The sequence below is a fragment of the Geotrypetes seraphini genome, chromosome 10, assembly GCF_902459505.1.
Source record: "Geotrypetes seraphini chromosome 10, aGeoSer1.1, whole genome shotgun sequence".
Taxonomy (NCBI): domain Eukaryota; kingdom Metazoa; phylum Chordata; class Amphibia; order Gymnophiona; family Dermophiidae; genus Geotrypetes; species Geotrypetes seraphini.
In genome coordinates this window covers 35,540,365-35,567,275 of record NC_047093.1, presented here as the reverse complement: position 1 = coordinate 35,567,275, position 26,911 = coordinate 35,540,365, and the positions used below count along the sequence as shown (strand labels likewise).

Below are 26,911 nucleotides of genomic sequence, written 5' to 3'. Positions count from 1 at the left end.
GGGTGGCTGCAGTTTACTTTGCTGGCCCTACTACTTGGATATGATTAAAAATAAATGATTTGTGATTGACACAGTGAATTATTTTTTTGTGTAGCCAGACTATGGACATTTATCGAACAGAACACGCTTTAAACCTGCGGGTTAAAACCACGGATTCACAATGCGCATTTTACAGAATATAAAACAGGAATGAATTCTTATGCATATATAAAGTTATTTTACAGTTTTATTTTTAATTTTAATGGTTGTTTTATATGAGGTTGTAAGCTCGATACTGATATTTCTGGGCAGGAGAGTCGGCAAGGATAGTAAGTGACTGGTCCTCTGCAGTCGCTTCTTTTCGGTTTGGCAAACCCAATCAGTGTTTCTTCTTCTGCTTAGCTTAGCTTAGCTTTCTTCTTCTGCATGCCATTTTCCCTCGTTTGCATGGGTGGATCGGATCGGATATGAGATTGATCGGGAAGCTGTTTAGTGAATCATGTCAGGGAACGATCGCAAAACCAGTAAAACTGGTTTTGCGATTGTCGTTACAGGATCAGTAAATTTAGTGAATCTAGCCCTAAATGACAGAAAACAAAATGACAAAGTAAATTTTGGTGGTCTTAAAAATGACAGCACATCCCTATTATCCTGTTGTCAGGACATTCACAGCTGCTGAACTGGGGAGAGTAGGACAAGCCATGGCTCATTGCAGAATGGAAGATGAAGAAGCAGACACATTGACAGTCGGTTAAAATCCTATACTGCAGAGGTCACGTAAAAGGTCTGTTTCAGGGGCGATAGAATTACCTCAAGGAGTGCTTTTCTAACACATTTCACAAAGGAGAGACCTGAGGTACAGTATAGTGTTACAAGTGGTTAGAGCTACAGCCTCAGCACCCTGAGGCTGTGGGTTCAAATCCCATGCTTCCCCTTGTGACCTGGGCAAGTCACTTAATCCCCCCCATTGCCCCAGGTACATTAGATAGAGTGTGAGCCAACTAGGACACACAGGGAAAAATGCTTGAGTACCTGAATTAGAGAATGACACGGTGACAAAATTCATCACCGTTCCCGTCCCCGCGGATAACCGCGGGAAACCATCTTCATGTCATTCTTTAATCAGAGTATAATTGGGCACAACCACTGACCCGCAAGCTTTGCTTTGAAGAATGCTAGTGTAGAAGGACTGAGGTTGAAATAGACACTACAGAATGACAGTCTCTGGTATCCAGAGCAGATATTGTGATGTCATAATGCCTCATTCCACCAGTGCCTAAGAGCCAATCACATCAGTGATGTCACAATGGCTTCATTATCCTTGGCTCACATAAGAATCAGAGTATGAATGGCCACAACCACTGACACTCAGGCTTTGCTTTAAAGAATGCTGGTGTAGAAGGACCGAGGTTGAAATAGACACTAGAAAATGACATGGGATTATTTCCCGCGGTTATCCGCGGGGACGGGAACGGTAATGAATTTTGTCACCGTGTCATTCTCTAACCTAAATGTAAACCACTTAGGCTATAAATGGTATATAAATACTAAAAATAAAATCAATCAATCAATAAAATAAAGTTTAGGGGGATAGCTCTGTTCACTGTCAAGTGTAAGCACTTGGCTCAAAGGAACTAGCTTCAAACCCTGATTTTAACCGACTACCAACATATCTGCCTCTTCATCTTCCATTCTTCTGGTCTCCTTATCTCAGGAAAGATATAGTGGCGCTAGAAAAGATTCAAAGAGGAACGACCAGGATGGTAAAGGGGATGGAACTTCTCTCGTATGAGGAAAGACTAAAACGGTGAGCGCTCTTCAGCTTGGAAAAGAAACGGCTGAGGGGGGAGATAGGATTGAAGTCTACAAAATCTTGACTGGAGTAGAACGGGTACATGTGGATCGATTTTTCACTCCGTCAAAAATTACAAAGACTAGGGGACACTCGATGAAGTTACAGGGAAATACTTTTAAAACCAATAGGAGGACATTTTTTTTTCACTTGGAGAATAGTTAAGCTCTGGAACGCATTGCCAGAGGATGTGGTAAGAGCAGATAGCATAGCTGGTTTTAAGAAAGGTTTGGACAAGTTCCTGGAGGAAAAGTCCATAGTCTGTTATTGAGAAAGACAAGGGGGAAGCCACGGCTTGCCCTGTATTGTGTTTTGGCCAGGTACTGGTGACCTGGATTGGCCACCGTGAGAAAGGACTGCTGGGCTTGATGGACCATTGGTCTGACCCAGTATGTTCTTATGTTCTTATTTTAGAGAACCTCATGCCCATCTGTTTTAAGACCTGCTGAAAACATGTTCATTGGCATTTCACATGTATTTCATATATAGAGGACCCGGTTTGATATCTTCCTTCTGGTTTTACATAATATACAGTATACAGGTTCTTATATTGTACGCAGGGCAGTGGAGGGTTAAGTGAGTTGCCCAAAGTCAGAAGGAGCTGCAGCGGGACATGAACCCAGATCTCCCGATTCTTAGGCCAGCGGTTTCCAACCCTGTCCTGGAGGACCACCAGCCAGTCGGGTTTTCAGGCTAGCCCTAATGAATATGCATGAAGATTTGCATGTAATGAAGATGATAGGAGTGCAGACCTTCCCCATGCATATTCATTAGGGCTATCCCCAAAATCCCGACTGGCTAGTGGTCCTCCAGGACAGGGTTGGGGACCACTTTCTTAGGCCACTGCACTGTTAGGCTGCTCTGTCACAAATAATAATGATATCTTGCGCACGGCCTCATAAAAGAGAGAATCCGTTTCTTGGTCCTATGAAGTGTTTTCCCTGACGAAGGGAGGTTAGCTAGTCGCACAAATATTGATTTAGTTCAGGAGAAAAGTTTTACCTACGGCTTGCTCGTCAACACATTTCTATGGCTTTTGCATATTATATTCTATGGAGAAACAAATCTTGTAGGCATGGGGGAGTAGCTGTGCCCGACATTCCTTAAAAAGAAGTTGCCTGATCATTGGTTAGCTCAGTGTTGACTCTATAGCAGTGGAATTAATGCCACGTGGAAGCTTTCCTAGTAGATTCAGTGCAGTGACAGATGGTTCTCATTGATGGGCTAAGTCAGTTTGTTCAGACAAGCATATGTGGAAGATACATACATGTATTGTTCACAGGCTTCTTATCTTCTTAGTAGAAGGGCCTGGGAAGCCAAAGGGGGGTCCCTTACAATTTCCTCCATATTACAAAAGGATCCCAGCCGCAGAAAGAATTATTACATTGGGTAATGAAGCATACATGTGTTTCAGTGCACTTTATGACTTTTCTTACAATTGCAGACGGTTCTGCAGATTGGCCCCCTTCACATCTTGCCTTCTCTTACTTTGATCCTATACAGGAGTGCAATTGTCAAAGCGGGGACCATAGTAACTAACTGTGATGTAATAGATGCATGATAATGACATCACTATATGAATACATTTAGAGGGAAATTATGTAAGAGCTGTCTAATGTTAGGTACCAGCATGCGCCTTGATCCCTCCCGCCTGCCGGTATCTAATTTAATTGACTGATAGATTGTGAGCCCACCGGGACAGATAGGGAAAATGCTTGAGTGTCTGATTGTAAACCGCTTAGATAACATTGATAGGCAGTATATAAAAACCTAAATTAAAAAAACCAAAAAACATTGTTTTAATCAACTTTAAGTGACGTGATAATTGATCGTGCCATTGAAAGCTGATTATAAACAATTTCTTAAAAATCTAGGCACCTCCTGGGACCAGTGGCTAACACCTGGGCACCTAGCAGCGCTTAGTGATGCCGCACGCCTAAGAAGGCGTGTTATGGGCTGGAGTTGGCCTTAGGTGTCACTAAGGGCTCATTTTACAAAGGTGTGCTAGGGCCTTAACGCGCGCAATAGCACGCATTAAATTCCCGAGCGCCCTAGCCACTACCGTAATTTTGTGCGTGCGGTAAAAATCCTAGCGCACCTTCGTAAAAGGAGCCCTAAGTGCCGCTAACCTAGGCATCGGAAATATATGTGTTTAAAACCCATGCCTACATTACCACCCCCCTAAGTTCATTGTTAGGTGCCGGTAGCTGCGATTCTCTTAAGTGATGTCTGAACGTGATTGGCAAGCGGCAGACGTCATTTTCATAAGAACATAAGAATTGCCGCTGCTGGGTCAGACCAGTGGTCTATCGTGCCCAGCAGTCCGCTCACGCGGCGGCCTTTAGGTCAAAGACCAGTGCCCTATTTGAGACTAGTCTTACCTGCGTATGTTCTGGTTCAGCAGGAACTCATCTAACTTTGTCTTGAATCCCTGGAGGGTGTTTTCCCCTATAAGAGCCTCCGGAAGAGCGTTCTAGTTTTCTACCACTCTCTGGGTGAAGAAGAACTTCCTTACGTTTGTACGGAATCTATCCCCTTTTAACTTTAGAGAGTGCCCTCTTGTTCTCCCTACCTTGGAGAGGGTGAACAACCTGTCTTTATCTACTAAGTCGATTCCCTTCATTATCTTGAATGTTTCGATCATGTCCCCTCTCAGTCTCCTCTTTTCAATGGAGAAGAGGCCCAGTTTCTCTAATCTCTCACTGTATGGCAACTCCTCCAGCCCCTTAACTATTTTAGACGCTATTCTTTGGACTCTTTTGAGTAGTATAGTGACCTTCTTCATGTACAGCGACCTGACGTTTCAGGTGCCACTTATTGAATCAGCCCCTTACCGACTACAGTAACTGAGCATCAGAAGAAGCTCGAGCCAGTCCTGAATATCAAATGTCTGTTCTTAAACATACCAATATAGCAGATTTCAGCAAAAGAGCAAAAAAATAGTGAATGGCAGCCTTCGGGCGCCAAGTCTGAGGTTTAGGATACCCACAATGAAGATTCATAAGATGTATTTTTATACATACATATTTTGGTTATCATGAAGGCCTCGAGGAGTGGCATAAAAAATATGATCGCCTTAGAGGCACAAATTAACTCATGCACAGATTCATTACTGGCATGTGACCAGGGGCAGTGGAACCTTTTTTTTTTATGCTGTTGTTGGCGAGGCCCAAGAAACGTATCTCCAGTGCCAACCCCTAGCAGTCTAGTTGCTGATTCTGTGCTGAGCAAACTATTGGCAAGGCCATGGCTTGTGTGACTGACGCCATTCCATTGCCTATGAATCTGATTGGCTAATGCAGTGTGTGATGTTGCTCATGACATCATGGGTTACATAGACTAAAGACCTGATTTAATAAGGTTTTCTTCCCATTCTTTGTCGTTAGAGAAAAAAAAAGAATCTCTTGCTTAATCAGGACTACTAATTATCCCAGGACAAGCAGGCAGCATATTCTTTACGCATGGGTGATGTCACCGACGGAGCCCTCGGTACGGACCTTTTTAACTAGAAAGTTCTAGTTGGCCGCACCGCGCGTGCGCGAGTGCCTTCCCGCCCGACGGAGGAGTGCGTGGTCCCCAGTTTCTTCGTTTCCGCGGAGCGAAGAAGACGCGTGTTTTTCAACGGCCGTTGAACTAACTTTTTTGCCTTTCCGCTCGCGTATTTTTTCCATTTTATTTTCATTCTGCCTTCGGGTTACCTTTTCTTTGATTTGTGTAAAAAAAAAAAAAAAAAAAATCTTTAATTTCTTTCCTTTTTTCGTCTTTGCCCCGGCGGGGCCTGTTGCCATTATACAGGCCTCGGGGTTTGATTTTGCGGAGGCCGTATTCCCATTCATGCCCCCGCAGCCCGGTTTTAAGAAGTGCCAGCGGTGTGCACGCCCGATCTTCCTCACTGACCCACACAACTGGTGTTTGCAGTGTTTGGGTCCGGAGCATCGGGCGGACTCCTGCACCCGCTGTGCCACTCTTAAAAAGCGAACTCTCAAGAATCGCCAAATTCAACAGAACATCTTGTTCGGCACCGGGTCGACCATGGACTCCTTGGCATCGACGGCGGTACCATCAAAACCGACGCCGACTACCTCGACCCCACCCGACCCGACATCGGCGCCACTGGCGCCAGGTAAGCCGGCTAAGAAGCCTTCCTCTTCCCTAGAGCGCCCGCCAGCCACAGTGGTGACACCGACTTTACCGGCTTCACGCCGGCCCCGAAAACGCTCCGCCCCGATTTCGGTGAGTGCCTCGTCATCGGCCTCCTCATCGCCGGGCGTGGAGCGGCACCTAAGGAACCGAAACAAAAGAAAGCGGTTCCGGTGCCACCCCTGGATGACCGCATCGCGGCCATCCTCCACACACAACTCCAGGAACAGCTGAAGCATCAACTTCAGCACCTGTTGCCTACTATCTTGGCACCTCTCCTTTCGGTTCCAGACCGGCCCGAGCCCCGTGCCGAACAACCGGTATCCACCCCATCGGTACCCGTCAATACATCCATGCCGATTCTCTCGGCTGAGCAACTCCACGCCCATCCTGTGGTTCGCTCCCATACCACTGCGGATCTGCCTCGGGACCGGGCGGGGCACCGTTCTTCCCGGGACCGGGATCGACACCGGTCTTCCTCTCCCGGTACCGTTTCGGTGCGCTCTGGTAAATCTTTATCTAAGACCCACCATACCAAGCCTTCCACCCCGGTGTCTCGGCATGCGCACCCGGAGGTCCGGGACCTGGACTTATGGGAGGAATCTCCCCCCGGTACTGAGGAGGATCTCTCCTCATCCGATGAGGACCCCTCAGCACCCGATACCACCTCCAAACCTGAGCAATCCTCTTTCTCAAAGTTCCTCAGGGAGATGTCAGCAGCTTTATCTCTCCCTCTGGAATCAGACTCCAAGAAATCCCAAGCCTTTCTGGAGGCTCTGGATTTTGAGCAACCACCTAAGGAGTTCCTCAAATTGCCCGTACACGACATCCTACGGGAGACCTTCTACAAAAATTGGGAGAACCCTCTTACAGTGCCCGGGGCTCCCCGCAAGTTGGATAACCTCTACCGAGTTATCCCGATTCCGGGGTTCGATAAGTCCCAATTGCCCCATGAGTCTCTTCTAGTTGAATCCACCTTAAAGAAGACTCAGGGTTCCAGCGTCTATGCCTCCACCCCTCCTGGCAGAGAGGGCAAAACCATGGACAAGTTTGGCAAGAGGCTCTATCAGAATGCCATGCTGGCCAACAGGGCGAACAATTATTCCTTCCATTTTTCATTTTACATGAAACACTTGGTCCAACAGTTGTCCGCCCTCCAAAAGTATCTTCCGGAGAGAAAGATTCCACTTTTCCAACAACAAATTTCTGCTCTCCTTCAGCTGAGAAAATTCATGGTCCGCTCTATCTACGATTCCTTCGAGCTGACCTCCTGTGTCTCTGCCATGGCTGTCGCCATGCGCCGCCTGGCCTGGCTGAGAGTCTCGGATTTGGACATTAACCATCAAGATCGTCTGGCCAACGCCCCCTGTCTCGGGGATGAACTTTTTGGAGAGTCCCTGGATTCCACCACCCAGAAACTCTCGGCCCATGAAACCAGATGGGACACCCTGATTAAACCAAAGAAGAAGGTTCCACCTGCTCGACCTTACAGGCCTCAATCCTCCTATCAGCGCAGGTTCTCAGCCAGACCTCTCAATCCGCCTTCACAACAACCTCGGCGGCCCCGTCAACAACAACACCATGCCCAGGCTCGTTCTCAGCCCAACCAACCCACCAAGCCTCTTCAACCTTCAAAGCCCTCTCAGTCCTTTTGACTCTTCTCTCCAGGGCATAGCCAGTCTTCCACCTTCATTGCCTCTTCCACAACCAATCGGAGGCCGTCTCCACATCTTCTTCAGCCGTTGGGAGGTCATCACATCGGACCAGTGGGTCCTCAACATCATCCGCCACGGCTACTCTCTCAACTTCCAGACTCTTCCACCAGACAACCCTCCCGTAGAGTCTGCTTCTCACTCCTCCCAAACCCCCCTCCTCCTGAGGGAGGTCCAATCCCTCCTTCTTCTCAATGCCATCGAAGAGGTGCCTCCAGAACAACGGGGTCAGGGATTCTACTCCCGCTACTTCCTGGTTCCCAAGAAGACAGGAGACCTCCGTCCCATTCTCGATCTCAGGGACCTCAACAAATGTCTAGTCAAGGAGAAGTTCAGAATGCTCTCCCTTGCCACGCTCTACCCTCTTCTCTCTCAACACGACTGGCTATGTTCCCTGGACCTCAAAGAGGCCTACACTCACATTCCAATCAATCCAGTTTCGCGTCGCTTCCTGAGATTTCAGGTTCAACACCGCCACTATCAGTACAAAGTGCTACCTTTTGGCCTCGCTTCATCACTCAGGGTGTTCACCAAGTGCCTTATTGTGGTGGCGGCCTTCCTCAGGTCTCACAACCTCCAGGTGTTCCCCTACTTGGACGATTGGTTGGTAAAAGCACCTACGTCTCCACGTGTGCTGCAAGCCACTCATCACACCATCTCTCTCCTCCATCTCCTGGGGTTCGAGATCAACTACCCCAAGTCGCATCTGCTTCCCACACAGCGACTTCAATTCATTGGAGCAGTTCTCGACACCACACTAATGAGGGCGTTTCTCCCCTCCGACCGTCAACGGACACTGCTCCACCTCTGTCGTCAGGTGCTCCTTCATCACTCCGTTCCGGCCCGGCAGATGATGGTCCTCCTGGGCCACATGGCCTCGACGGTCCATGTGCTTCCTCTGGCACGACTCCACCTCAGGACACCTCAATGGACTCTTGCCGACCAATGGTCACAGACCACGGATCTTCTTTCTCATCCCATCTCTGTGACATCGTCTCTTCATCAATCTCTTCAATGGTGGTTGAACTCCTCAAATCTTTCCAGGGGTCTTCTTTTTCATCTACCCCCTCACTCCATGATCATCACCACGGATGCCTCCCCCTATGCGTGGGGAGCTCACCTCGGAGATCTACGCACCCAGGGACTCTGGACCCCTCAGGAGCGTCAACATCACATCAATTTCCTGGAACTCAGAGCCATGTTCTATGCTCTCAAGGCCTTCCAGCATCTTCTCTACCCTCAGGTTCTTCTCCTGTGCATAGACAATCAAGTCGCCATGTACTACATCAACAAGCAAGGCGGCACCGGATCTCACCTCCTTTGTCAGGAGGCTCTCCGCATCTGGACCTGGGCCACGGCCCGCAATCTCTTCCTCAAGGCGGTCTATATCCAGGGCGAACAGAACTCCCTGGCCGACAACCTCAGCCGCATCCTTCAACCTCACGAGTGGACTCTGGACCCTTCCACACTCCACTCCATTTTTGCTCGCTGGGGCACTCCGCAAGTGGACCTCTTTGCAGCTCCTCACAACCATCAGCTGCCCCAGTTCTGTTCCAGACTCTTCTCTCCTCACCGTCTGGCCCCGGATGCATTCCTGCTAGACTGGACGGATCGGTTCCTCTATGCTTTTCCTCCACTACCTCTGATGTTGAGAACGTTATCCAAACTCCGCAGGGACAGGGCCACCATGATTCTCATCGCTCCTCGGTGGCCTCGCCAACACTGGTTTTCCCTCCTGCTTCAGCTCAGCTCCAGGGAGCCCATTCCTCTTCCTGTGTTTCCTACTCTACTTACACAACAGCATCAGTCTCTACTGCATCCCAATCTGTCTTCGCTCCACCTGACAGCTTGGTTTCTCTCGGGCTGACCTCCCCAGGAAATCTGTCTCAGCCTGTCCGTCTCATTCTAGATGCCTCCAGGAAACCGACCACCCTCCAATGTTACCATCAGAAGTGGACCAGGTTCTCCTCTTGGTGCCTACAGCGTCATCACGATCCCACCTCTTTGCAGGTGGAAACGATACTGGACTATTTGCTCTCTCTGTCCAATGCTGGCCTCAAGTCTACCTCAATCAGAGTCCACCTCAGTGCCATCACTGCGTTTCATGAGCCTATCCTCGGGAAACCTCTAACGGCTCATCCACTGGTCTCCCGATTCATGAGAGGCCTCTTCAATGTCAAACCACCTCTGAAGCCTCCTCCAGTCGTATGGGACCTGAATGTGGTTTTAGCTGCCCTCATGAAACCGCCCTTTGAGCCTCTTGCCACAACTTCGCTCAAACTTCTCACCTGGAAGGTGCTTTTCCTCATTGCCATCACCTCTGCCAGGAGGGTTAGTGAGTTGCATGCACTGGTAGCCGATCCACCGTTCACTGTTTTTCACCATGACAAGGTGGTTCTGCGTACCCACCCTAAGTTCCTTCCCAAAGTGGTCTCAGCTTTTCACCTCAACCAGTCCATTGTGTTGCCTGTTTTTTTCCCGAAACCTCATTCACATCCTGGGGAACAGGCATTACACACTCTAGATTGCAAGCGTGCCCTGGCCTACTATCTTGATCGTACAAGGGCCCACCGCTTGTCCCCTCAGCTCTTCCTGACCTTCGATCCTAACCGTCTAGGTCGCCCGGTCTCTAAACGGACGCTGTCCAACTGGCTCGCAGCCTGCATCGCGTTCTGTTATGCTCAGGCCGGTCTGTCACTAGAAGGTGCTGTCACGGCCCACAGGGTTAGAGCCATGGCTGCTTCTGTTGCTTTCTTCCGTTCCACACCCATTGAGGAAATCTGCAAGGCTGCCACTTGGTCCTCAGTTCACACGTTCACTACTCACTACTGCCTGGATGCATTCTCCAGACGGGATGGGCACTTCGGCCAGTCTGTACTACAGAATTTATTTTCCTAATGGCCAACCATCCCCCCTCCCTCTTTGTTAGCTTGGAGGTCACCCATGCGTAAAGAATATGCTGCCTGCTTGTCCTGGGATAAAGCACAGTTACTTACCGTAACAGGTGTTATCCAGGGACAGCAGGCAGATATTCTTACGTCCCACCCTCCTCCCCGGGTTGGCTTCTTAGCTGGCTTATCCTAACTGGGGACCACGCACTCCTCCGTCGGGCGGGAAGGCACTCGCGCACGCGCGGTGCGGCCAACTAGAACTTTCTAGTTAAAAAGGTCCGTACCGAGGGCTCCGTCGGTGACGTCACCCATGCATACAGAATATCTGCCTGCTGTCCCTGGATAACACCTGTTACGGTAAGTAACTGTGCTTTATCTTCAGTATGCAAATATAAAAATCAAATAAATGTCTTCCATCATATGGTAAAAAGAGTGCTTAGCACCTTAAAACTCTCATGTGGCAAGACAAAAGAATTCAGGAATCGTCATCGCAACTCTCTTGTTCCTGTTCCTCCACCACCAATGTAATAAATAGAACAATGTCACTTATCTGTTTGGTGGTCATAAACATTTTTATTCAATTGTTTGCAAATCCGCTTGCCCAGCCAAATTTCCATATTCTTCATTCTCTTAAATGCTCACCATAGTGATCAACTCAGAATGGAAAAAAATCTGCATAATCATGCCAAAGGTAAGTAGGAAGGTTCTGTATTCCTTGTGCATTCTGGTCCGTATAGACCATGTGAGTGTGCAGGTTCCATATTTCTATTCTGTTGCAAAACCTCAGTCCATTTTGCCAACTGGGGAATCTCAGTATTTGAGCATGCAAAGGTGTCAAAGTCCCTCCTCGAGGGCCGGAATCCAGTCGGGTTTTCTGGATTTCCCCAATGAATATGCATTGAAAGCAGTGCATGCAAATAGATCTCATGCAGATTCATTGGGGAAATCCTGAAAACCCGACTGGATTCTGGCCCTCGAGGACCGACTTTGACACCTGTGATAGAGAATGACACGGGGGACACATTTTTCCCCGTCCCCGCGGGAACTCATTTTCCCGTCCCGGCGATTTTTTTTCCTGGCCCTGCCCCATTCCTCCTTCATCTGCACAAGCCTCAAACACTTTAAAGTCATAAGTGTTTGAGGCTTGTGTGGTTAAGGCAGGGCTTACAGGAACGGGACAGGGACAGCGACAAAGCTCGCTGGGACGGAGAAATTGAGTTCCTGGGGGAACGGGGAAAAATTTGTGTCCCCCCCCCCCCCGTATCATTCTCTACATGCAACCTTATGGCTCTACAGCAGGGAGTCTACCCCTGAGATCCTCTGGCAGGTCCGATGGGAGAATCTTCACCACAACGCAGCCATTTTTCACTTTCTTGTTAATATGGTTGCTCTCAGAATTGTGGGATGGGGGGAGGGGCACTGCTTGAAGGAATTTGAAAATCACAAATGAGTGGTAAAAATGTTAATTGCTACATGGTAAGTGTTGTTATTTGCAGCTGTGGTCCTTTGAAGCGTTCCCATTACATAGTGGGTAAAAGTTTTAATTTTACATTTCAAAAATATTTGGCTACAGATTACTGATTATATTTCTCTGTCTATTACTGATTATCTTACTTTCAGATGTACTATCAAAACAGATTAAATCTTCATGAGGGGTAGCAAAGGCATGATTTATTTTTTGTAATGATTTTTAGCATGCAACAAACACAGAATACAGAAAGCCCCTCTAGATAAGCTCTATTTCCAGCTTTCAAAACACACTCTCCTTGAGTTCTTCTGACATGGCAGTGATAACGTCTGTGACAAAACTTCTCAGATCCTTGGGAATGTAACACAACAAAAAACATTTCTGCTATGGCCCCTGAAGCTGAATTGAGGCCATCATTTTATTTCATATGGGCCAACGTACACTGGAATCCGAGGTTAGGCTGAAGCATCTGGGCCTTTAGAGGCTGACCAAATTTCAGATTCCTCACTGAAACCAGCTGAAAATGCCACCAGGGCCAGTAGGAGGTTGGGCCCAGCCCAGTCCGGTCAAGTCGGGTTGGCCGTCATGCCTGAAAACTGAGTGGCAGCAGGTTCAGGACAAATGTCAGGAAGTTCTGTTTCACACAGCGAGTGGTGGGTGCTTGGAGGTTGTGGCAGAGACTACTGTTCTGGGTTTCAAGCGCAAGTTGGATGCGCACCTTCTTGCAAATCACATCCGGGGATACGGGAAATCCGGATCTCCAATAAGGAGCACCTAACTGGGCCTCCGCATGTGCGGATCGCCGGACTAGATGGACCTAGGTCTGATCCGGCAAAGGCGTTTCTTATGTTCTTATGTTAAGAGTGTTTGGGTTGAGAAGGGGGTACCCTTAGATACCTCTTTTATCAACCAACCCGCAATGCTGCCCCAGACCAGGCATTTGTTTTTCGGCACTAAAGGCACCAGACAGCCCCCCCCCCCCTTTTTTTTTTTTTTTTAAAGCATATGACAGGTTAACTAATTACCACATTTAAATGCATTTAAAATGTGGTATGCACTAATGGTTTCAGCACTGGTGCTGAAATCATTAGAGCATTCTGTTCAGGCTAATGCCTGCGCTATTCCAGCACTAATCACTTTATAGTGCTGGCAATCGGTTTTGAGCATTGGCCCACCAGGTAGCCCTTCCCATTCCCTACCTTCCATTCAATCTTAAAGATCACGGGAAGCCAGTGTTGCTCAAACAATAAAGAGGAAACACGATCCCCCCCCCCCCAATTTTTTTTTTTTTGTGTGCATTAAAAAAGGAACGTCACAGCTGTATTTCGAAATAGTTGAAGATGACAAAGTCAGTAAGCAGGAAGGCCTACCGAGAGAGAGTTACAGTAGTCTAAATGATTGAATAGCAATGTAAGAACTAAATTGCAAAGAGCCCTGTTATCCAAGGAAGGCACAGAAGAGTGAATTCTAATGCAAAAAAAAAAGGATTTTTGGATGAGTTTAGAGATATTTGGAGGAAAGGAAAACATCTTATCAATAAGAACGCCCAGAGAATGAATACAGTCCATAATGAGTACTTCAATGTGAGCAACATCCTGTACTACGACTACTACTACTATTCATAATTTCTGTAGCGCTGAAAGGCCTGCGCAATCCTGTACATTTAACATTCAATATGGTTCATAGACAAATGCGCGCAAGACAAATGTGCATAGTCAAATTCGTAGAAAATTTATATTGTGCGTGATTGTCTCACTCTCATTTATCCTGCGCGTGATTGTGTCATGCTCAGTTATCGTGCGCGTGATTTTTTTTGGCGTGCATTTGTGTTGCATGGAATTGTGGTGGCATGCAGTTGTCTTGCACGTTATTGTCTGGTTGCAAATGTCTGCGCGTATTGTCTTGCGCTTATTTGACTTGCCACCTTTAATATCTAAAACTGTAGTGCTTCCCCCCCCCTCCCCCAGCACAAATGAAGCCAGCTCTGGATATATAGAAAAGGTAAATGCATTGCAGAGGCTTAACCTCCCAAATAATATATTGAATAAATAAAATATGTATCTCCCTCAACCAGGGATGATTTATGAAAGTTAAAGAACAACATACCCTATTGTGAGAAACAGAAATATGTTCATTGCGGCCATTTCATTGTGGCTGTTTCGGCGCAATGGACTGGCCATGATGAATCCGATTCAGCATTTGGGGGGGTGGGGCGGGCCATTGTGCCCTCGCAACCCTCAAAATTCGAGTTCCAAGTGTCAGTCCTGGAGCAGCGAGCCGCAGGGCGATACCAGGAAGCAGGTGGCGGTGGCTGGAAGGAGCCTGGGCCCCTGGGGGGAGAAGCTGCCACCGGAGCTACTGCGTCATGGGTGGTGGTAGCTGGCGGGGAGCCCAGGTACTGGGGAGGGGGGCTAGAGTATCTCTTTAGTGGTGGCTGGTGGGGAGCCTATTTCCAGCGGGGAGAAGCTGCCACTGGAGCTTTCAGCTGCCCGTCGCACGGCTGGGGCATCTCTGTCTGTGCCTCCTGAGGTCCAGCCTCCCTATAATGGGACAGTTCATCACAGCTATGCTGAAATGTCCAGTGATGAAACAGCCGTGATGGGAGGTGGGGCCTTTTTTATATGAAGGGGGGGTGTCTGGAGCAGTTAGCATATCGGCATTGCTACACGCTAATTACGAATCACTTTTGCCTTGGCAGCAGGGAGCTCACGCTCTAATGGCCACATGCTAAAGAGATAGAAACTTGTGGACATTAATAGAAAAATCTCAAATTCAACCACTGCAGTAAAAATGGCCTTAACATATGGGAAGAACTTGCATAAGGATACACTAAGGCCTCTTTTAACCACAGTTTTTAAAAAGGGCACCTTAGTGAGGGGAGGGGATGACGTATCCCTCAATAGAACTGGGAAGGATGTAACATTAGAAATTTAAATCCCTTCACAAGTCCCATCTATTTCAATAGTCTTTTAGCTCCATCTCTTGGTGTCAGGTCAAAAGCGCGCCGGGACAAAGGCGCGAGCAGACAACTGAGTGCAGCACGGAGGCGCGTGCCGAATCAAAAGACAGTTTTTAGGGGCTACGATGGGGGGTGTGGGGGGGAACCCCCCCACTTTACTTTATACATATCGCGCCGCGTTGTGGGGGCATTGTGGGGGGTTTGGGGGGTTGTAACCCCCCACATTTTACTGAAAACTTAACTTTTTCCCTAAAATGTGGGGGGTTACAACCCCCCAAACCCCCCACAACACCGCCGTGATCTGTATTAAGTAAAGTGGCGGGGCTCCCCAACAAAACACCCCGTCGCAGCCCCTAAAAATAGTCTTTTTCTTCGGTTCGCGCCTCCGTCTTGCGCTCAGTTGTCGGCGCGCGCCTTTGTCTTCCGCGTTACTGTCTATGAACCCATCTCTTAGCCTGGTATTTCTCACTTCACTCTCTCTTTCTTTTCTCCTCCTTCCTTCCCATAGTGATCTATATTTTTCAATGGCAAACTTCTAAAGCATATAAAAAATCTGTAAACTTTTGTTAATACTGATGGGGGTTGCCATTCAACATATTACTGGAAATTGGAAGGACTATACTAAACTTAATTATACCTTTTGGTGGAATTCAGTTTGTCATGTTTATAAAATGGAGAGAGTGCTTGCTATACAGCAAAGAAATTATAATAGTTTCAAAAAGATTTGTGGGCCATTGATTGCATATTCTAATGATTAGACACCTTGGACACCTTTTTATTACATAGGACTATATTTAATGTGGGGATGGGGAGGTATGTTATGTGATTTAATGGGTTTATTCCTGATGAATGGGATAGGTGGGGGAAGGGTATTTTTTATATGCATTTGACAATAATTGTTAGAATGTCAAGTGATTTGTATGAATTATCTGATTGAATATTGTACACTTGTTGCAAGAGTTAAAACTGAATAAAGAATTAAAAAAAAAAATCTGTAAATAAACAAATACATTAATTAATTAATTTAATTAAATAAGAAAAGGAAGGAGAACATACAGACCAAATTTTATCCAGCCACCCTCTCAACTCGTAAGTTTCTCCATATGGGCTAGGCCCCAAACTTTTTTTAAACCATTCTTGCGGATGGAAAAGTAGGTTTCTTCCAGTATCTTGGCAAAATTATTCTTGCAGCTGTTAAGAAGGAACGTATTATACGTTGGAGATATATGGGTGCAGGCTAGAGTGACGTGTCTCCCAACAAAACACAGGTGGAGTGAGAGAAATCTCATAATCAATGCTCACAGAGGCTCCTCCATAAACATCTGCCTTTCCCTTCACCCCTCCTTCCCTCGTTTCCTAAGGAAAGCCAAGCCTGAGTTTGACTGAAGTCCAGTCTCTTACACAGTGCTCTGCTGCTGATCAGCGGAGAGCCAACAGTGATCCAAGCCAGAGCGCAGACACACGCACAAAAGAAAATCATTAAAAAATCTGTTATTACATCTCCATACTCCTGAGTTAAAGTACAGTCGCACAGCATTCTCCATGAAAACTGTGAACCATAGAGGAAAGTTGCCGGGAAGCCTGCTGGGTTGTGGTTTTGTGTTTAGGGGCTTTGTGCTCCAGAAAGGAGGTTCAACCAACCTTTCACAGAATTCAAGTGTTGAGTGTTGCCAGCATGAATTCAGGTCCACTCTCTGTTCAAATCCCTAAGAACATAAGACTAGCCTTACTGGGTCAGACCAATGGTTCATCTAGCCCAGTAGCCTGTCCTGGTGTCAGGTCAAAAGCGCGCCGGGACAAAGGCGCGCCCAGACAATTGAGCGCAGCGTGGAGGCGCGCACCGCACAAAATTACTGTTTCTACGGCTCCGACAGGGGGGGAATCCCCCCACTTTACTTAATAGAGATTGCGCCGCGTTGTGGAGGCATTGTGGGGGGTTGTAACCCCCCACATTTTTACTGAAAACTTCACTTTTTCCCTGTTTTTAGGGAAAAGTTAAGTTTACAGTAAAATGTGGAGGGTTACAACCCCCTAAACCCCCCACAATGCCGGCGCGATCTCTATTAAGTAAACTGGGGGGGGGCTCCCCAACAAAACCCCCCTCGGAGCCCCTAAAAACTGTAATTTTCTTCGGCGCGCGCCTCCGTCTTGCGCTCAGTTGTCGGCGCGCGCCTTTGTCTTTCGCGGGGTTGTCTATGAACCGCCTGTCCTCATAGTGGCCAATCCAGGTCAACCATCTGACAGTATGCGTGATATTCAGGTAATACAGACGATTTTAGCGACAGATTACAGATCACTAACAGCAGGTGAGCAATTTCACGTCTGAGTTCTTATTCCCTGGGATGTATATTTTTACAGGCAGATAGATGTAGCTGAGAGCTACCCTATTCTTATCAGCGCTGCTGATCCAGGCAAACGCAGAGCTTTCTCTAAGTTCATTCCTGATGTGACTCAGTGCGAGGAAAACCATCCTCCCCTCAAAACCGCTTTGGCTCTCCATTCAAGGCATGTTGTCATTCACATCTCTGTTACTGTAAAAGTACATGTGGGATTAAATGCATTGCTTTGGCTTTAATCATCCCAGGATTTGGGGCTATTATGAAGACAGGCTGTCCAGGCTGTTGCATTTCTGTGTCCTTCTGGAGCTGAGGTCACATAGAAGACTTTGTGCCATGGGGGTTAGTAAACCTTCAGTTTCAAGGTTGCGCAGCAAGGAAAAATTACAACTGACTTAAAAAATTGCTCAGATCAGTATCTCGAAAGTTAATGTAATGTCAGTGGTTATTTCCCAATTTTTCAGGGCTTCGTTGTATTTAACTTCATATATACATGTGACGTTTAATGTGAGCAAGTGCAAAGTGATGCCTGTGGGAAAGAGGAACCTGAACTACAGCTTTGTGGTGCTAGGGTCTGTGTTAGGAGTCACCGCCCAGGAAAGGATCTAGGTGTCGTGTTGAGGATACGTTGAAACCCTCAGCACAATGTGTGGCGGCTGCTAAGAAAGCAAATGGAATGTTAGGAATTATCAGGAAAGGAATGGAAAACAAAGATGAAAATGTTCTAATGCCCTTGTATCGTTCTATGGTACGGGCGCACTTTGAATACTATGTGCAGTTCTGGTCACCATATCTCAAAAAAGATATGGCGCAATTAGAAAAGGTATAGAGAAGGCTGACAAAACTGGTAAAATGGATGGGACAACTTCCCTATGAGGAAAGGCTAAAGCGGCTAGGGCTCTTCAACTTGGAGAAGAGATGGCTCAGGGTGATATGACGGTTCATAGACAACCCCGTGAAAGACAAAGGCGCGCGCCGACAATTGAGCGCAAGACGGAGGCGCGCACCAAAGAAAATTACAGTTTTTAGGGGCTCCGACGGGGGGTTTTGTTGGGGAGCCCCCCCAGTTTACTTAATAGAGATCGCGCCGGCGTTGTGGGGGGTTAGGGGGTTGTAAACCTCCACATTTTACTGTAAACTTAACTTTTTCCCTAAAAACAGGGAAAAAGTAAAGTTTTCAGTAAAATGTGGGGGGTTACAACCCCCCACACCCCCCACAATGCCCCCACAACGCGGCGCGATCTCTATTAAGTAAAGTGGGGGGGTTCCCCCCCACGCCCCCCCTTTGGAGCCGTAAAAAAAGTAATTTTCTGTGGCGTGCGCTTCCGCGCTGCGCTCAATTATCTGCGCGCGCCTTTGTCCCGGTGCGCTTTTGACCTGACACCGATATGACAGAGGTCTATAAAATACAGAGTGGAGTGGAAAGGGTAGATGTGAATCGCTTGTTCACTCTTTCCAAAAATACTGGAACTAGGGGACGTGTGATGAAGCTACTAAATAGTAGACTTAAAACAAACTGGAAAAATATTTCTTCTCACAATGTGTAATTAAACTCTGGAATTTGTTGCAGGAGAATGTAATGAAATTAGCTAGTTTAGTGGGGTTTTCCTAAAAGAGAAGTCCATACAATATTATTGAGATGGCTTGGGGAAATCCACTGCTTATTCCTAGGATAAGCAGCATAAAATCTGTTTTATTACTTGGGATCTAGCTATGTAACTTGGGAGCTGGATTGGCCACTGTTGGAAACAGGATACTAGGCTTGATGGACCTTTGATCTGTCCCAGTATGGCAACACTTGTATTCTTATGTGAGCCAAGTATAAGACAGTCGAGCCATTGTGACATCACTGATGAGGCATTGGTGGAATGAGGCTTTATGACATCACCATCTGAGCTCTGGAATGTTGCTACTCTTTGGGTTTCTGCCAGGTACTTGGGACCTGGGTTGGCCACTGTTGGAAATAGGATACTGGGCTTGATGGACCTTTGATCTGTCCCAGTATGGCAACACTTGTATTCTTATGTGAGCCAAGTATAAGACAGTCGAGCCATTGTGACATCACTGATGAGGCATTGGTGGAATGAGGCTTTATGACATCACCATCTGAGCTCTGGAATGTTGCTACTCTTTGGGTTTCTGCCAGGTACTTGGGACCTGGGTTGGCCACTGTTGGAAATAGGATACTGGGCTTGATGGACCTTTGATCTGTCCCAGTATGGCAACACTTGTATTCTTATGTGAGCCAAGTATAAGACAATCGAGTCATTGTGACATCACTGATGAGGCATTGGTGGAATGAGGCTTTATGACATCACCATCTGAGCTCTGGAATGTTGCTACTCTTTGGGTTTCTGCCAGGTACTTGGGACCTGGGTTGGCCACTGTTGGACATAGGATGCTGGGCTTGATGGACCTTCTGTCTGTCCTAGTACGGCAGTTCTTACAAGCCATTAAAGCTGTATACATTCAGGTACAGTAGATATTTTTCTCTCCCTGGGGCAGTGGAGGGTTAAGTGACTTGCCCCAGATCACGAGGAGCTGCAGTGGGATTGGAACTGGGCTTGCCTGGTTTTCAAAAAAGCTTGCTACTTTAACCATTTGGCTACTCCTCCGCTGCATAATTTCATGGTCCATATAAATAATTCCTGTTGAATAAGTGTGGCAAGAGGCATGTCCTGTAGGCAATCCACCAGTGCCAGCGCCTCTTTTTCTCTCCGGCCCTCTTCCCTGCTGGCACCTCCCCACTGGCACCTCCAGGCCCGTTGGAAGGCCTTCATGCATGCACGGACGTTGATGTGATGACATCACGCATGCAGCATTATGTATAGAAATCCTCCCCTCCCCCCCCCTGTATTCAAGTAGTGTACATTATTAATGACATTTGTATAGAAACAAAAAAGAGGAAAAAAAAATGCAAAGAAAATTTTCCGGCTGCCCAGCTCTAGTGGTCTAGCCCCAAAATACATTACAGATCTCTTCTCATTCCCAACCAACAGACACGAAAGAAAAACACACATGAAATTTGTCTCCCCACCGGCTAGAGGGTGCAAATATAAGAGACACCATCAACAACTGCTATCATATCAAGCAGCCATATGGGGTAAAGACCTAGAAAAACTAATTGCACAAACAAACAACTATGAAGAATTCAGGAAACACCTAAAAACCTACCTATTCTTGAAATACCTAGGCAACGAACCGGAACATCAACCCCCCCCGTAACATCATCACATACCTGATCTTGCAAACTGTTAACCCCAACCCCTAACCACTAACTATGAACACTCTATTCAATTTATGGAACATTTCTACTTCTGTGCAAATAGCTGGGCACTTCCTAGCCTTGCAACACACAAACTGTTGCTAACATTATTAATATTATCAAATGTATACTACCATACTCTTTAATCCATTGCACGAGATGTATACCGCTATACTCTTTAATCCAATGTATGTAAAGTTTCCCTTTATTGTATTGAGATATACACTGCTATACTCTTTAATTCATTGTACGTAAAGTTTCTCTTTATTGTATTTACATTTTCTTTCATTGTATTCACAGATTCTTTATTGTAAACCGCCTAGAAGTCGCAAGATAGCTGGCGGTATATAAAAATAAAGTTATTATTATTATTATTATTATAGTGTTTAAACTGACACGTTAAGATTTGAACTAACTTGCAGTCACAAGTCCTCGGTTTTTTGACTGTCTGCCCCAGAAGGGTAAGCTTCAGGTTCAAGGAACAATCACTAGGAGGAAATAAAAAGAGCCGACTAGCATCATTTCTACTATGGGCAGAATATTTCAAATGAGTTATGCAATCCGCACCGATGCCAACGCTATACATCTGTTAAGAAAATTGGGCAACTTATAAGCATATTTTTATCCCTATGACTCACTGCTGTGGTTTATAGAGCTACGTGTTCACTTGGGAGTTGGAGTTAGGATTGGGCCTGAAAGTGACTGAAAAGTTGTACAGATGAAACTCGGCCATTCTTCACATAACTTCAGCGCATAATTGAGGCTTACCTTATTTGTTGAAGCAGCCACACAAGTCACCACATAAATGTATATTCCATAGCGCTGCCTGAATGTATAGAATTGCTAAATATACAGATAAAGTGCTGCCGCCATCATTTTATCTTCTGACCTCCACTGCTGAACTTCAGGCCCTATTCATTTTCCTTTTTTTTTTTTTTTTCCGAGCCGGTTAGTTACTGTCTGGTTTACTGTCTTTGCACATGTGTTCCTACTTTTAACTCAGCAAAGTACACAAGGTCTTTTGAGTTCTGACCACTGTGTTGTAGGTAGACGAAAGTCGCCTTGGTTGTAGCACGCAAGTATCTCTCCTCCACCACCACCACCACCAAGGTAAATGCACTCAACGGAAGAAAACTCAGTCACTGAAGGTGTCCATGCTATCCCCTGCAAAACAGAAACTACTGGCTCATGCTCGCCTTTTCCTTTTTAGTGAAGGCCTTATACATTAATAAAATATTACAAAGCTAGATCCAAACTCAGAATCAAGCTCCCTAGAATGCTATATTGATCCTCAGATGCACCACTCCACGTTCAAACTTTATCATTACGTTTAGCTTGATGTGCAGAATCTTTCCTGGATCAATTTTATATAGTAATCAGTTGGGGTTTTTTTTAAATATCTTTTTTTTTAAGTTAAATTACATATCATTTGATTGTTCAAAAAGTATTCAAGTTTTAAGAAATCATTGTAAAGTAGACTTAGCTTTAATTTGTGCTCATTGTAGGGACTTCTTTTGCTGACATGTTTCGCGATGAAACGCTTTTTTTTAATTTGGTAAAAAACTAGTGGTCAATACGGATGGCGTTGATAAAATTAGGGACCCAGGGAAGATTCTGCACATCAAGCTAAACGTAATGATAAAGTTTGAACGTGGAGTGGTGCATCTGAGGATCAATATAGCATTCTAGGGAGCTTGATTCTGAGATTGGATCTAGCTTTGTAATATTTTATGAACTGAATGCTCTATAGCAGGGGTAGGGAACTCCGGTCCTCGAGAGCCGTATTCCAGTCGGGTTTTCAGGATTTCCCCAATGAATATGCATTGCAAGCAGAGCATGAAAATAGATTTCATGCATATTCATTGGGGAAATCCTGAAAACCCGACTGGAATAAGGCTCTCGAGGACCGGAGTTCCCTACCCCTGCTCTATAGAGATTTAGTGCTAAAATTTGATTTGATCTTATACATTAATATACATTAATGCAGTTTAAACATCGTAGAGGATTCTCTTTGGCTGACATCCCAGGTTAGTTACCTGGTACCTCCTCTTCATAACCGACAGAGGCTCATTTCATGCATAATCAGACAGTGGCACAAAAAACTGCAAATTGGAAAGAGAAGTTAAAATCATGTTACTGCCACTGACTGATTTTCCATGAGATGCAAACTTCTGAGTCGTCTATTGATCACAAAGCAGCTTAACAACATGGTGATTCGTATTACAACTGCAAGCCAGATCCTGATGCACTAAAGCACACTTCCTTGCCATAGTTAAAAAACTATTTTTTTCAATGTATTTGGTGGCAAGGCGAGAGAGTCTTGAAAACTAATATGCTACATTTAGCCACAGAATAGATAGGACGTGAGCGATAGGAATGCATGCTTCCTAAGACCGTTCTGCAAACTTGCCTTCACCTTTTTTATAGAGATCAGCTCTTGGCATAAGGGAATATAATAGGTCACACTATTCGGGGGAGGAGTTATCATGATGCAGTTAAAAAGGAACTTTTACCACATCTTGATTTATCACAGAAGTCGCCAGCCTGCAGTATCACTGTACCCAGCTTGCTGATTCCTGTGGCAAATGACAAATGCTGCTTTTGAACCACCTCACAAGCAGCATTAGTTCATCAACCTGGGACCATTGGGCTGCCAAGCTATGGCCTGATGGCATCAGGGCCATCTCTTAAAAGGGCAGCACCTATATGAGGGGCTGCTGAAAAGTTCTCGGCCCAACCAAGAAGAGAATGATGTGGAGCCATGAAACTTACAAGTTATTTCAAACTTTTCTTGACACTTTTCGTTTACTAGATGCATTTGTCTCACTGAAACGAAAAGTGTCAAGAAAAGTTTGAAATAACTTGTAAGTTTCATGGCTCCACATCATTCTCTTCTTGGTTGGGCCGAGAACTTTTCAGCAGCCCCTCGTAGAAATAGTTCCCTGAATGGGTCCTCTGTCAAGAGTTTCCCAATAATCCCCTCCCCTTCATGTGCCCCCCTCATAAAAAGTCCTACCAAGTTCAGAAAGTCCGTCCACCCTTGCATCCTCCATGATTTCTCTTCACTTACACTTCCAAATATCCATGATGGGCTATAGGAGCATGAAGAAAGTACAGGAAACAAACACCTTTGCACTAACAAAATCCAGAAACTAAGGAGCAGAAGGAGCCAAGTCTTCAAACTTTAATAGCAGGAACAGTTTTGAGTTACTCCTACCCTACTGCCAGGATCCAAAATGGTGCTGGCAATTCATAGCAGTAGTCTTGCGTTAATACTATTGGGAGTCATTTTTCCATGTTTTTGCAAAAGAAACCCTTATATGGAAGATGACACCTAGTGGTAATACTTTGAGACTACTGCTAGGGGTCATTGGCACTATTTTGGATTTCGATACCAGCAGGGCAGGGACAACTGAGGACTACTCTGCCTGACCCCTAGACCACCACAGATATTTGAAGGTACAGGTGTGGGGGAGCCAAGTGGGTTTGGGGGTAAGGGAGAGCTTCTGAACTTAGGAGGGTGGTCTTGTGGGGGAGCACTATTAGTTTTATCATCATTTTATGGCCATAATACAACTTGTGGTATGTACTCAGTGTTAACTTCCTTTCTTGTTATGGGATTTGCATAGTAATGAGCTGATTTACATGCATTTGCATGTTTTACATCTCATTATGTAGACTAGGGTGATTTAACTATTATCACATTAGGGCAACACAAGCTGTGTTAAGTCACATTAAAGAGCAAATAATGCGCCTTAAGGCCCTAATGCAGATTGATAACTTACCCCCTTAGTCTTTAATCTTTCTGCTAAGAACACCAACTAATACCGCTAGTAATGGTGGTCACCTGACCTATGAGAACTTTGCTGGGATTACCCAAGGGCAGCAGAACATCTTTTTTTGGTTGGAGGGGCAAAAAAACCCAACAACTCCAATCTTTGGCTCCACTCCAAATCCTCTTGTTGCTGATGCTATGTTACACAAAATATTGGTCATACCATGGCCCCAGTGGCCTACTGATTTAATGCCTATGGGATTATCCTGGATCGGTAGCATAGAATGTTGCTACTCTTTGGGTTTTGGCCAGGTACTAGTGACCTGGATTGGCTACTGTGAGAACGGGCTACTGGGCTTGATGGACCATTGGTCTGACCCAGTTATGCTACTCTTATGTTCTAATTAATTTTCCATTGATAGCAATTGGGTTGTGTTCAGTGGTTAATCACGTTGGCAATAATTAATAAAACCTCCATGAGATGAACCTTGTGATAAGCCAAAGCAGCTTTGTAAAGCTTTAGAATGCTGATCAAAAAAGTGGATGTTCCATAACTAATATTTGTTTTTCTGTTCATGTTTTAGCATTGAAAAGGTCTTTTGAGGTTGAGGAGGTAGACCAGTCATCAAATTCTGCTCCACCCAGGCGAACACCAAACCCACTGCTCAGATCCACAGTGTCAAGCTCCACACAGAAATTCCATGATTTGGGGGCAAGGAACTCAGAGGCACTTTCCAAACATGCAGACACTCCAGGTCAGAGGTCACCAAAGTCATCTGTAAGGAGGATAGAACTCGCTGGGCACAAGGTTGCCGAGCCAATATCTAGGAGGACAGAAATTTCCATCGATATCTCATCCAAACAAGTGGAGAACTCAAGTTCGGGGCTTACCAGATTTGGCCTAAAAAGGGCAGAGGTGACAGGCCATAAACCCCCTGAACCGATCCCAAGGAGGACTGAGATCACAATAGGGAAACCACAGGATTCACCTCTCCGGAGAGGAGAGAATCTCACTTCCAAGATTCCAGAGTTGCCTCAGCGAAGAGCCGAACCTGTTAATGCTCCTTTTCCTGAAGTCATTCCCAAAAGGGCAGACATCCAAGCAGCGAAGGCTCCAGAGGCCCCGGTCCCACCAGTCAGGCAGGAGGAAAATTCCATTCCCTCTCCTACTAATCAGCATCTATCACCGGAACCGAAACCACAGCATATATTTGCAGAAATCCCAGTGAAGAGTCAAGATGGTAAGTAAAGCACCATGAAACTCTTTGCATGTGTTTGCATCATTTGGTGAGATGACAGAACTTCTAGCAATATGGTAATGTCATTAAAGTCTTTGGAGAAATGCAAGAAGAGAAAAAGACTGGTAGAAAAGAATGAATGGTAAAAACAGAACAGGAGTCCCAGGCACGGAAATAAAGAGGAGAAGCAGGAAACTGGGGGAGGGAATGGGGCATGGAAATATACACGAGACAGAAGGAGGAAAAGATATGAGAGAAAATACTAGGAGTTCAAAATGTTGAGCATGGCTTGTGTTCCTATGAGTTGAAATGTTGATTACTATGACGACAGATTATAAGATAGATTATAAGATAGATTTCAAGTTTATTAAAATTTGATAAAACGCTAATCATAAATACTAAGCGTTTGACAATAAAAATTAAAAATGGGGAACAATCAATGGACTTAAGATACAACTTTACTTACATGAAAACAACAGGAAAGAGGGGATAAATACAATTTTAAAAGGAGAGAGTACAATTAAGGTTAAAAACAAAAGGGAAATAGGAGAAATCATATTGATGTTAATAAAAACAGAATGTGGCAAGATAAGGAAACAGTAATAGGTTAAGAACATAAGAATTGCCATACTGAGGCCATATTGAGGCCAGCAGCGTGCCTGATTTTAAGGCCAAATGGGATCGGCACATGGGATCTATTCACAGGGCAAAGGTAGGGGAGGGACATTAAGGTGGGCAGACTAGATGGGCCGTGGGCCCTTATCTGCCGTCTATTTCTATGTTTCTATACTGGGACAGACTGAAGGTCCATCAAGCCCAATATCCTGTTTCCAACAGTGGCCAACCCAGGTCTCAAGTACCTAGCTAGATCCCAAGTAGTAAAACAAATTTTTATGCTGCTTATCCTAGGAATAAGCAGTGGATTTCCCTAAGCCATCTCAATAATGACCTATGGACTTCTCTTTTAGGAAATTATCCAAACCTTTTTTAAACCCCGCTAAGCTAACTGTTTTCACCACATTCTCCAGCAATGGATTCCAGAGTTTAATTACACGTTGTGTGAAGAAATATTTTTTTCCTTTGGTCTGTTTTAAATCTACTACTTAGTAGCTTCGTTGCATGTCCCCTAGTTCTAGTATTTTTGGAGAGCGTGAGCAAGCGATTCACATCTACTTTTTCCACTCCAATCATTATTTTATAGACCTCTTATCATATCACCCCTGAGCCATCTTTTCTCCAGGGTTAAGTGATGGGAAGGGGCAGATGGGGTACTCATGGGGAAAGGGACCCATACAG

The 26,911-nt window shown here is 45.7% G+C and overlaps 1 protein-coding gene across 4 annotated transcripts in view; it reads left to right on the top strand.

Annotated features, from left to right (window-relative positions):
* Positions 1-26,911, top strand: part of SEPTIN9 (septin 9) — a 463,475-nt gene that overhangs the window by 235,276 nt on the left and 201,288 nt on the right. For all 4 annotated transcript variants that reach the window (XM_033960622.1, XM_033960623.1, XM_033960625.1 and 1 more), the window contains one exon: positions 24,962-25,618. In XM_033960622.1, coding sequence (XP_033816513.1) covers positions 24,962-25,618 — 657 coding nt within the window. The remainder of the gene's footprint in view (positions 1-24,961; positions 25,619-26,911) is intronic.